Source organism: Polypterus senegalus, chromosome 7 (assembly GCF_016835505.1).
Source record: "Polypterus senegalus isolate Bchr_013 chromosome 7, ASM1683550v1, whole genome shotgun sequence".
Classification (NCBI taxonomy): Eukaryota; Metazoa; Chordata; class Cladistia; order Polypteriformes; family Polypteridae; genus Polypterus; species Polypterus senegalus.
In genome coordinates, this window is record NC_053160.1 from 100823269 (window position 1) to 100836814 (window position 13546).

General features: G+C 35.7%; 1 gene segment (V, D, J or C); it reads right to left on the bottom strand.

Moving 5' to 3' along the window:
- Nucleotides 1-1364: 1364 nt before the first annotated feature.
- LOC120532747 overlaps nucleotides 1365-13546 on the bottom strand; it is a 57013-nt gene continuing 44831 nt past the window's right edge. The window contains 3 exon segments of the V gene segment in view: nucleotides 1365-1520; nucleotides 10935-11017; nucleotides 12742-12781. Coding sequence covers nucleotides 10966-11017; nucleotides 12742-12781 — 92 coding nt within the window.

Here is a 13546-nt window from a genome sequence, read left to right on the forward strand (position 1 = left end):
CTCTTGAGAAATCTTTACACTCAGCCCACCCTAACTATTTGATTGATTGTTACTGTGTCACCATAAACAGTGCACTGCCAGGAATTTGGTTCCACTTCAAGCACTGCAGTCACAGTGATATATACATTTCACTTACATGTAATGCTGCTTGCATTGCATATCCACTGCTTGCATGCATGTCGGCTGCAGCCATTGTAGGTTAAACTGCTGTTCATTACTGCCAGTATGAAGCCTTTGACATTGTGCCATGGTGGCTGGTTCACTTGATAGGGTGAAGATCAAAGTATTCATAGGTCTGAATCGCAATCTGATTTGGATTGTTACCTGTACCTATAAGGTAATGCTTGTGTTTGGTCAATGTTGCTTGATATATTTAATCTAATTTGACATTTATATTGTGTGTGTTGTTTTATTTGGGTGTTAAGGTTGAAAATACAGTAGGGTTTGGGTGATGGCCTGATTCCATCCATCTCAAGTTTTAAAAGCATAGCAACCTCATTGCTACTTAAATCTGTTAGTGACATTAGCACCCTCCCAAAACTTGGGATTTGCTACAAAACAACATTCTGTGTGCATAGCCCAGAGTGTCTTAATCAGGTTTGTTATATAAATAGGTAAATTGCATTACATTTGTTTATTTTATTTAGGATAGCTGACATTTTACAGCAGTGCTCAGTATTTTAGGCCGCTGATCATATATCATGAAACAAACTCCAAACAACTATTTACCACACAGGCAGATATGATTTTCTAGAGGGATCATGACATTTTACATAAAATGTTTGCTGGAGAAAATGTTCTTTATTCTCCCCTGGTGTCCTATTTACATCTCAGCCCAAACACATGTCTAATTTTAATATCTACTGTTTGACCACAGCTGCAATTTGTTCATTATGGTAATGATATTGCATCGTTTATTGTTTTCAGTAGATACAGACTCCAGACAAATATCACAGTATTTTATTCTTGCAATAAAAAAGTCTTTATTTTAATATGCACTTTTAAACAAAAAATGGCAAAGTACACTAATAACAGAATAATTTACACCATAGAATTACAGCTCAGTATAATGTTTTGCCTAAAGGGAAAGGTTAAAAAAAAAATGTGAAGAAAATATTTTTTTCTTGCTATATTTTTTGTTCCTTAGCTTAACAACACTCTACTGTACGTGCAAGCCTCTTTTAGTATAGTAAGTATCCATTATGAGGTAAACATTTTGTATAGAAGCTATAATAAACTATGAGCCACTGTCTGACTTAAACAAAACAGGAATAGAAAGAAACTAGAAACAAAGGGTTTCTCATAGCTGCTCTTTGTTGTCCTTTGAACTGGAGTAGGAAGAGCATTGGCTTTTTGATCTGAAATTGGAAAAGAAACAATAAAATGTGGCATTTTGAGGAAAAGTAAGAAACAAAAAGTAGAAAATCACTTTTATATCTTGGTCATAAAAGTTTTAAAATCAAGAAATCTTGAATTATTTCCATTACTCCAGGGGGGTAACATAAGATTCATAGTGACACCTGAGTAAAAAAACACATACAAAGCATTAAGTCGAAGGAGGCACCAGACCTAATAAATTCCATTTCAACAGGCGTGGCCTTCTGCATTCAAAATTTATCATCATGAAGGCATAAACTTTGTTAATCCAAAAGGGAAATTAACACAATAGCATTAGTAAATCAGCAGTAAAACTGCACAGTATAAAATAATATTTTTAACCATTTTATGGAATCCTGCACATAGATGATTAATTCAGAAGAAACAAAAGAATATTGGAAATCTTTTCCTTGTAATGGCAAATAAAAACATTACTGTATTTGTTTATCATAAATATTGTGTTCCCTTGCCATATGCAAGGAAACATACCAGTGAAGCAATAGCTGAGTCAGACACCAAAGCATGTACAGATGTGAGATAAGGTGAAGATGGGTAGGCTGTTATAAGAGATAAGACTAAATGTATCTGTTAAATTATGTGCTGTGCCATTAAATTATATGTCTGCTCTACTTAGTTGTACTTCAAAAATATAAACCTCATTTTAGTACAGTCACTTTAAAGAAACTGAGGCACTTTGTCATTTTACTACAGTGGGCTGGATCTAATGTAGCTTAGGTAAAACCTAAAAATGTATATATCTTCTTATATATATATATATAGTAATATAGTAATATATATATATATAGTAATATAGTTTTATATATATATATATATATATATATATATATATATATATATATATATACTGTATTTAGAAGGTCGTAACCAGGTTTTCTATGCTCTAACTGCAAAATATTTGATTTATAAATAAAGAATCCTACTTCTGAAATTCATTTATCGCAGAGTCTGGAACGGATTAACCGTGATAAACGAGGGTTGACTGTATATAGTAATATATATATATATATATATATATATATATATATATATATATATATATATATATATATATATATATATATATATACACACACAACCCCAAATCAGAAAAAGTTGGGACAGTGTGGCAAATGTGAATAAAAAAATAAAGCAGTAATTTATAAATTTCCCTTAACTTTTATTTCATTGCAGACAGTATGAACACAAGATAATTCATGTTTTTTTTTGGTCAACATCATTTGATTTGTAAATAAACATCCATTCTTGCCATTCAGGCTTGCAACACATTCCAAAAAAAGTTGAGATGGGGGCAATTCAGGGGTAGTAATGAGGTATAATAACTAAATAATGATGTGATTTGAAACTGCTGATGTTAACAGGTGATTGCAATCATGATTCGGTACAAAAGCAGCATCGAGGAAAGGCCTACTCCTTTAGGAGCAAAGATGGGCAGAGGATCACCAGTTTGCCACCAAGTGCGGGCAAAAATTTTTGAAATGATGAAGAAAAACGTTTCTCAAAGACAGATAGGAAGAGATTTGGGCATTTCTCCCTCTACAGTGCATAACATAGTGAAAAGAATCATGGAATCTGGAGAAATTACCGTGCGCAAAGGCCAAGGGCGCAAGCCTAAACTGAATGGCCGTGATCTCCGAGCCCTCAGACGGCACTGCATTAAAAACTGTCATTCATCAATAAATGATATAACTGCGTGGGCTCAGGACTACTTCAGGAAGTCACTCTCAAGCACTACAGTACGTAGTTACATTAGGAAATACCAGCTAAAACTGTACTGTGCCAACAGGAAGCCCTACATAAATAGTGTCCAGAAGCGCCGTCGACATCTCTGGGCTCAGAGGCATCTGGGATGGTCCATTGTGCAGTGGAAACGTGTATTGTGGTCAGACAAATCAGTTTTTTACATCTTTTTTAGAAGAAATGGAAGCCGTGTGCTGCGGACCAAAGAGGAAAAGGACCATCCAGACTGTTACCAGATACAAGTCCAAAAGCCAGGGTCTGTCATGGTATGGGGTTGTGTCAGTGCCTTCGGCAAAGGTAACTTGCACTTCTGCGATGGCACCATCAATGCTGAGAAGTATATCTCAGTTTTGGAGGAACAAATGCTCCCTTCAAGACAACGTCTTTTCCAGGGGCGCCCATGCTTATTTCATCAAGACAATGCCAAACCACATACTGTGCGCATGACAAAGGCATGGCTGTATAAAATGAGGGTGCGGATGCTTGACTGGCCTGCCTGCAGCCCTTATTTGTCTCCTATAGAGAATGTTTGGCGCATTTTGAAACGAAAAATCCATGATAAATAAATCAATAATGGATAAACCAAGATTCAAGCTTATTGAAAGCATTCATCAGAATGAATAATTCTTATTGCCAAAATGGGATTGACAGGCCTGGCTAAACAATTAATCCAGCCACAACCTATTTGAGATTGTCTGCTGTGCTGAAAAATGCTAACCACTGCTTACTTAGGTAATGGGAGGAGCAAAACTAAAGCTGCCAATTAAAGCCCCCTTCACAATGAATGACTTTTATAGTGATTTTCTGTCACAGACTTCACTTGCATAATCTTAGCTAATCTGGGGCAGCTGTGGCATGCTCCAATAACCACCAGTTGTGAGTAGTTTGACATTCTCAGTAACTCAGTCATACATGTCTGCGACATGGCCTGAAAAAAATCAAACAGGCTCATATGTTCGATGTCTCATGTTTGTCATACCATGACAGAATTAAGAAATAAAAGGGATGGGATCACATCTGAATTAGCCACACCAAAAAAGCCTGGTGCTGTCAGGAATAAATTATTGTAACCCGGCATTTCCTGTGATTTCTAGTCATGTGATCTGACATCCTGAAGGCTACAAGATCCAGCAGGTGCAGTCATGAATTTTGATATCCCCTCTAACTAGAAATCATGTAATGTACTGCTGGCTTAAATAAACTAATCACTCTAGTGCTCCTTTTGTAGTAAAGTCATCCTTGACAGCTTCAGCTGCTGATCTCATAACCTGAGGATGTCAAATTATACACCTTGGAATTATGGGAGATGACAAAACTGTGTTACACTGTGTCAACTTTCTAGAAAAGTCTCAAATTTCCAAAGTATCATGACCTTGTCCCTTTTTCTGATAGCCAGTAAAGTGCTTCCTAACCACAGTGGTACTGTATAAAAGTTTTACAGGTGTTGGGAGTTGAGCTGTAATCTCAATGCTTTTTTTTTCTGTTCTCTTTTCTTTTGTGAGATATAAAACATGAGACATCAGACAGATGAGCATCTATTCTGGTCCAAAGCACATGCATTCCCTAATTCTTGGTGATGCATTGCATGCACAGTACTTTCAGGTAAGTACTCAAATCCTGTTTAATTTTGTCACTGCCAGTTACAGACTGATTGGACTAATTTGCTGGAGATGTCAGATTACATGACAGACAGTCATAGATGAACACAGTGACTGCACATAACTCACTGAGATTATGTAAATAGAATCTGTAAATGAAAATAGCTGGAAATTTGTGTAGTGTGATAGGGCCTTTATACATTAAGCTTCATTCCTTAAAATTCTGTCTTAGTAGTTATGTTTCCCCTTTTTAAAATGTGCATTTCCAGTATTAGAACTGCTAAGGTCCCACTTTTGCATCAGGTATATGTTAAAGTTATACTTAAAACTAAATTATTATTATTATTATTATTATTATTTTTATTAATTTTATTACAATCCATACAAAGCAATCAAGTTTTACAAAAAAAAAATTAGTTAAGAACAGATCGATCCCCACCCTGAGAGAGAGAGCAAGCCAAATAACGTAAAATTTAAGGCTTGTAAACATACCTAAATTAAAAATTCTCTGTGCTTTATAAACTTATTTTAAAATATTACTGATTAGATCCTGCCATGTTTTGAAAAAGTCTGTACAGATCCTCTAACTGAGTATTTGATTTTTCCAATTTCAAATAATATAACACATCAGTTTCCCACTGACTTAAAAGAGGAGAGTTTGGGTTCTTCCAGTTTATCAGAATAAGTCTGCGTGCCAACAGTGTAGTGAATGCAATCACAATTTGTTTGTCTTTCTCCACTTTAAACCCTCTGGAAGAACCCCAAACACAGCTGTTAATGGGTTAGGAGGGATTGTGAGTCCAAGGCTGTCTGAGAGGTAATTAAAATTTTTGTCCAGAATAATGTTAATTTGGTGCAGGCCCAGAACATGTGACCTAGTGAGGCTGGGACTTGGTTGCAACGTTCGCAGGTTGGATCATGCCCTGGAAACATTTTGAGAGTTTTAGTCGAGACAGATGTGCTCGATATATAATTTTGAGTTGTATAATTGTATGCTTTGCATATGGAGCTTGAGTGAATTCTCTGCATTGCTACTTTCCACTCCTTTTCTGATATATTAATTGAGAGATTTTTCCCAGTGTCCTCTTGGATCTTTGAAAGGAAGGGATTGTAAAAGGATTTTATATATTGTAGAGATGGAGTCTAACTCCTTGAAATTGAGCAATAATTTTTCCAGCATGGATGAGGGTGCAAGATGAGGAAAATCTGGAAGGTTCTGTTTAACAAAGTTCCTGATTTGAAGATAGTGAAAGAAATGTGTAGCTGGAATGTTAAATTTGGAATGTAATTGTTCATAGGATGCAAAGACGTTGTCTATATAAAGATCTCTAAGCAAGTTAATTCCAAATTTTTCCAGATATTAAAAACTGCATATGTTTGTGAAGGTTGAAAGAGGTGGTTCTCTTGCAGGGTGCCACAGAAGAAGCTTCTCCGTCTTAAAATGCTTTCTACATTGGTTCCAGATTCTAAGTGAGTGGAGCACAATTGGGTTATTAGTGTATTGCCGATAACGTGTGTTTATTGGAGCACAGAGCAAGGAATACAAAGAAGTACTGCAGGATTTTACTTCTATTGCGGTCCAAGCCTGTGTATGTTCTTCTATTTGTGTCCAGGTTCTTATCGCCTGTATATTTGCTGCCCAGTAATAAAACTGGAAGTTAGGTAGAGCCATGCCACCTTCTGCCTTTTGTCTTTGTAGGGTCGCTCTTTTGATGCGTGGATGTTTTGAATTCCAAATAAATGAGGTTATTGTTGAATCTAATTGCTTAAAGAATGATTTATTAATGTATATTGGATGTTTTGAAATAAAAAGGAGCTTAGGAAGAATATTCATCTTAACAGTGTTAATTCTTCCAGCTAGTGTGAGATGAAGGGTTGACCATCTATGCAAGTCTTGTTTAATTTTTTCCATGCAGACGCGAAATTTTGTTGATAAAGAGCTTTATGTTTACTTGTGATGTTTACCCCAGGTATTTAAACTGTTCTGCAATGATAAAAGGTAGGGTGTCTAATCTAATATTATATGCTTGAGAATTCACTGGAAAGAGTACACTTTTATTCAGATTAATTCTGAGACCAGAGATCTTTTGAAATTCTGTGAGTGCTGCTAAGACTGCAGGCACAGAATTTTCTGGGTCCGATATATACAGTACCATGTCATCTGCATATAATGAGATTTTCTGTTCCAGTCCTTCTCTGCTAATCCCCTTTATCTGATCAGTATTTCGACAATGTATTGCCAGTGGTTCAATGGCAATCAAACAGCAGTGGTGACAAGGGCATCCTTGTCTGTGCCACGCTCTAGTTTAAAGTAGTCTGAGCAAATGTTGTTGATGCAAACTGAAGCTTCTGGGTTAGTATACAGTAATTTAATCCATGCACAAATGTTCGGGCCAAACCCAAACTTCTCCAATGTAGTAAAAAGGTATTTCCATTCAATCATGTCGAATGCTTTTTCTGCATCCAATGATAATAATATTTCTGGGGTGTTTGATTTAGTTGGTGAGTATATTACATTAAACAGGCGTCGAAGATTTGAAGATAAGTGTCGGCCCCTAATAAATCCAGTTTGGTCTTGTGATATTACGAGGGAGCACTTTCTCCATCCTTCTAGCTATGATTTTAGAGAGTATTTTAACGTCGTTATTCAGAAGTGAAATTGGTCTGTATGATGCACATTGTAATAAGTCCTTATTTTGTTTTGGAAAGACAGTGATTAGTGCTTGGCGAAAGGTTTGTGGGAGAGATTGGTTATCTCTGGCTTCTGTAAATGTTGCTAATAGGAGGGAGCTAGCTGAGCGGAGAATTTCTTGTAAAACTCTGCAGGGTAGCCATCAGGGCCTGCTGCTTTTCCACCTTGGAGTGACTTTATAGCATCTAGTAATTCTGATAATGCCAGAGGTTTATCAAGTTCCTCCACACTAATAGCGTCTATTTGTGGTATCTGTAATGTATCCAGAAATGCATTAGATTGTGTATTGTCTTCTTTAAACTCAGTAGTATATAGGGATTTATAGTAGTCTCTGAAAGTGTGCATTATATTTTTGTGTTCGATGATTTTATCTCCATTAGTGTTAGTAATTACCGAGATTGCATTGCATTCTTGCTTGTGAATTTGTTGAGCTAAAAGCTTATTAGCTTTCTCTCCATGTTCATAGTAATGATGTCTGGATTTGTAAATTAGTTGTTCAGTTTCTTTAGTTGTCAAGAGGTTTAATTCTGAATGTAGAGCCTGCCTCCTCTATGTAGAGTCTCGCTTGGTAGTCTGGCGTGTTCTTCATCTATTTTAGTAATTTCGCTTTTTATCTCTGCTACTTTCTTGGCTTCGGATTTATTTCTGTGGGAAAGATATGAGATAATCTGTCCTCTTAAGAAGGCCTTAAGAGTTTCCCAGAGAATTCCTGCAGAGATCTCGGGGGATGTATTTGTCTCTAGAAAGAATTTGATTTGTTTGGATATAAATTCTGTACAATTCTCGTCAGCTAATAGAAGCGGTTGAGCGCATCTGCGGGTGAGTGTGTGGGGCTTAGTAATTTTAGCTCCAAGATCATAGGTGCATGTTCAGAAATAACAATAGCATCGTATTTGCAAGATTTAATCTTAGGCAAGAAGTTATTGTCTATAAAGAAGTAATCAATCCTTGAGTAGCAATGATGTACTGGTGAGTAGAAAGAATATGTTCTTGAATTTGGGTTTAAAAACCTCCAGGGATCTGATAAGTTGTGATCAGTTATAAACTTTGTAATTATCTTTGCAGTGTTAGATACTGTTCCCCCTGTGGAGGAAGTCCTATCTAAAAGTGGATTTAAAACACAATTAAAGTCCCCAGCCATTATAACTTTATGAGTGTTCAGATTGGGAATGGATGCAAATAAATTTTGTATAAATTCCTCATCATCAACATTAGGTGCATAAACATTTATCAAAATAATTTACTTAAAACTAATTTAATAATATGTTTTTTCATAAGGGCAGAGACCATGAACTCAGTGTGATTCTGCAGAAAAGAGATTAAGGCTTAATTACTATTTTTCATTTTTGCAAAAAAATTAACAGCAAAGGCATAAAACAAATTTTCAGAGACACTCATAAATAAGAAAAACAATTCACTTTAATTAGTGTATTAAAGTATTTTTATAGTCTGACACAACCAGAGGGGACTGAAATTGTACATTCTAGATCTGGCCTATTCGAATGCTGGACCACAGGCCACATGAAACCTAGAAGCAACCTCAGAGTGGCCCAGACTTTGGTCACATCAGAAACGCACAGAAAAACCAAGAGAAACACATTTTGTGAGCCTTCAGAAATTCCTACAGTAGTATAAATAATGCCTAGTACCATTCAACCTACGTGTAATTAGAAATGGTGGTAGTAGTCTATGATGAAATGAGTTTTTGTGATGGTACGTGCCGGTAATGGTACCTCAGCTGTGATATCTGATCGTGGCATTGATGATTCTTTAATCAACGGTGTGCTCAGTCTTAGTTGTTTTCCAGCATCAAGTATATTTGAATGTGATGTTCGCAGATGAATCTAATTATTACTCCAATGAGAGCCTCGTTACTGACAAGCATTGTTTCCGCACTTCTCTTCATATGGTTGGTTGGCCCTCCACTCGCATGCTTCGATCCTGCTATGGCTGCTACGAGGATGATGATCAGCCATTGACACTCAAAGCAAGGATTGAATTAGAAAGACTGCATTTGATGAAAAAATGCAAAAAGTTTGGAATTTTCCTTTAAACTCAATCAATTTAAGCACTGATTGCTTAGTGGGAGTTCATAACTTCTTCATAGTATGTAGTGTTTGCTGGGGTGGCAGCATAAAGATGAAGGACGCCTCACGCCTGGACAAACTTGTTAAGAAGGCAGTCTCTATTGTAGGATTAAAGTTGGACAATTTAACATCTGTGGCAGAGAGACGGGCACTAAGCAAACTCCTGTCAATCATGAATAATCCACTGCATCCACTTAACAGTGTCATTTCCAAGCAGAGGAGTAGCTTCAGTGACAGACTTTTTTCACTGTCCTGCTCCACTGACAGACTGAGGAGATCGTTCCTCCCCCACACTATGCGACTCTTCAATTCCACCCGGGGGAGTAAATGCTAACATTAATTTTATTTTAATTTTTTTCATTTTTATTACTAATTAATTTAATATTGTTTCTTTGTATCAGTATACTGCTTCTGGATTATGTGAATTTCCCCTTGGGATTAATAAAGTATCTATCTATCTATCTATCTATCTATCTATCTATCTATCTATCTATCTATCTATCTATCTATCTATCTATCTATCTATCTATCTATCTATCTATCTATCTATCTATCTATCTATCTATTAACCTGCAGCTAATATTCTTTGTTTTTTGAAATTATGTGTTTGTAATTTTAAATTATCAAACACAGTATTATGCAGCACAGGTGGTGTAATTGTAGCGCTGTGCTTTGCAATAAGATGATCATGGGTTTGCCGCCCAGTTATTCCCCGTGTGGAGTTTGCAAAGTGTTTTGGGTAGTGAGTAAAACACTATATAAATAAAAAGAATTCTTATACTTGACAATTTGTCAATTTCAAATTTAAAAATTTTTTTAGCCAAATAAAACATTAGTGTATGGAAGGAAAATTAAGTGCATATACAGTAGTTTGATTGACATGGTGGAGGTTGATAAGCTCTTTGCAAGATGAAAGGATATTATGTGTTTTAGACAGATTCTATTAAGTAGAAAAACTGATGATTTCACAGTTCTCATACTCCTAATTGGACTATATTTTAATAAACTCTTTTGTAAATTAGATTTATGACATAAAAATAAAAAACACTGGACCCAAGACCCTGGATGTGTAAAGACTGTACAGACACTCAGACTGTACAACACTGACCCTACAGTTAAGAGAGTGGCAGAAGACAAACAGTCAATCTACAAGACTGTACCCAAGCCTGAGTGGCAGTATATACTGTACTCAATTGCAGCATAGCAGAAAAACCTTTTAAGAAATGGCCGGGCAAGCTACACTACCCCATGAACTAGAAGGAAATCCTTGTTACAAATAAGAAAATTAAAAAAAAAAAACAAACGGAATAATAAATAAGTTAGTTTATTGTGAACCTTAATGCAAAGATATATTACTATGCAGATGCTAATTGAGAAAATTATATGAATAACAAATTGAGAAATCTAGCTAAATTAACTCACCTTTAAAATCACATCTCTTGCATAGAGAAAGTTAGACATACTGTCCTGAATGCAGTAACTTTCCTGTGGCAACTTTTCTGGGTCTGAAGAAAAATAACAGAAATTCACCACCATATCTCACTATACTATATTACACGGTAAAGTATAAAAACTAACGATAAGCATTCAGCAAGTAAAGGTTTAGTAAGTTGGTAACCAGGCAAATAAAAGAATACATTTAAACTGGACACCAAAATAACTTACTCATCTCATAACTTATTACAATGTATAACAAAATAGAGGTAGGCAACAGATGTCAATGTGGAGGACCTGCATGTCTGGATGGGGATAACATGTTGTAATATGTTTCTTATGAGAAAATATGGTGTTTCCAGGATTTTTGCAAAAATGTTTTTCTTCACAGAAACCAACCCTCATTTTGGCACAATACAACAGGATATGCTGAATGCCAAGAGTCAGCACTTTATGTGCCTTTCAAAGAAGCTCTCTGAATTCTTCTACATTTAGAGGAAGAAGTAACCAGGAGGTCTTCACTGAAGTGCTGTCTGTGCAATATGCCTAACTGGATAAGACTGAGAATATCAGATTATTTTTATGCATGGCCCAGATTCTGGTGTAGGATAGAGAAGTATAGGTTAATGGTACGTAGAGTACCCTACTGAAACAGATGAGTTATACATATCTAAAATAGATTAATATGTGAATTAGTGATCCATTTAAGTATTGGAAAAGTAAATTCAAAGGTAAGTTAAAATCTATTGACACTAGAGAATGAGTGAGGATCGTAGGATAGGGCAGTGTAAGTGTAACACTGTCACATTGTTCATTCTTCTTTTTTCTCTGTTGCCTGTGTCATTATTTTGTTTCATTGTCCTGATGTTAACTGATAATTGTATGGGATAGAGAAGTGGTGCCTAATAGGAGCCTTCACCATGATTGTTCCCTTGGAAGCCCTTTAAAAGAAATGTAAAATAGTAAGGAAAAAAGAAGAAAAAGTGACCGCAAAGACTTGCTTCAATATTATACAGTATACTGTATATGTTCAAAAAGATACATATTGGCAGATTTATTGAATGGTAGCTACCCTCGCCAACAAAGACTGGCTGATCATTGGTTTAGAAGTTAATAATGGAAAGGGTGGCCATCTCAAGAGGTGTGCTCAGTAAGCAGCTGGAGAAAAAAAAACTTTCTGGACATTGAACATGGGCCCCACCCAATGCTAAACCTGGTGAGACTGTACCAGTTTCGCATGTTGCTGATAGTTCTGACTATAAACTTTGTCATCTGTTTTGATGCCCCATTCACATACCACACTTTCTACCATTAACATTTAAACTGGACTGTTATGCTTTGTTAGAGCTGTTTTTGCTTTTAGATTCAATGTAAAATTCCTAAAGTAGCAGGACTCATAACAGTTTGTACAAATAGTTTTCTGGGGTGTGTCGCAGTTGTTTGTTGGATGTTCATATTATGTTTTAAGTATTTTTTATTACAACTGTTCAAATATTAACTAGTTTTCTTTCTTGAATTTTGTCAAGAGATTTCTTCTTAAAGGGTGGGAAGGTCCTAAGACAAAATAGAGGGTGGTGTTAACCTTAATTTGAACCTTTCACTCACACCTGATTAGGTGGGAAAATGTGCACAGGCTACCCTTCTTGGGTGGCATTCATTGCAGAAGGTCTAAAAGTTTAGTCCCACATATGGCTTGGGGACTAGAATTATGCTCAGGAATGAAGCTAATCGAAATTAACATAGTTAATTGTTTAGGTTATTCCAGCATAAAAAAAGATGAGCACCTCATACATACCTTCTTTTGTAATGGTGAGGACAGTGCCTAGTTCGGATACCTGGAAAAACAAATGCATTGAGCAATAAACAATTAAAGTTATTGTTTGATTTCATGCATATTTCACACATAAATCATTCTAAAAAAGTAAAGTAGAAAGTAAATGTGTTGTTAATGAAACAATACACTGTAAAATTTCCAGCATTTCAGAGGAGTTAACTGTAATTTTTCATGATAAAATACTGTATTGAAAAATGCACTGTGTATATAAATGTAATTCATTATTATTTATTATCACAGCAGGAAAGGCCATCTGGCTACAGGTACACTATTGGAACCTTATTTGATGTCATCCAAGCATAAAGACGTTTTTATTCACATAGAGAAGCACAGACACAAAGAGCAAGTTACTAATTAGTCATGTGGCGAGGGGGAGAACTTTAGGGATCTAAAGAATTCAATTGGATGCAAATTGTAGGGAAAGTAAGTGAATACACTATAAAATAAACTCTAAAAATACATTACATTAAATGTGTATTTTTATGTTGAAAAAATGTTAGTATAATAAGTGGTTAAAACAATGATTTTAAATACATAAATGCACATAAACTTACACAAGAAGTGTCATGGCTGTTAATATCAAATAAATTGTTTAATGTGCACACTACTTTTTTATGAATAATTGTTGTATTGCAGTAAAGTCACAATACCACAGAAAAATACATTTGTATAAAGTTAATATATTTGCATAAGGAACATCCTTTTTGGGGCAGCACAGTGGTAGTGCTGCTGCCTCAGAGACTTGGGTTCGCTTCCCGGTCCTCCC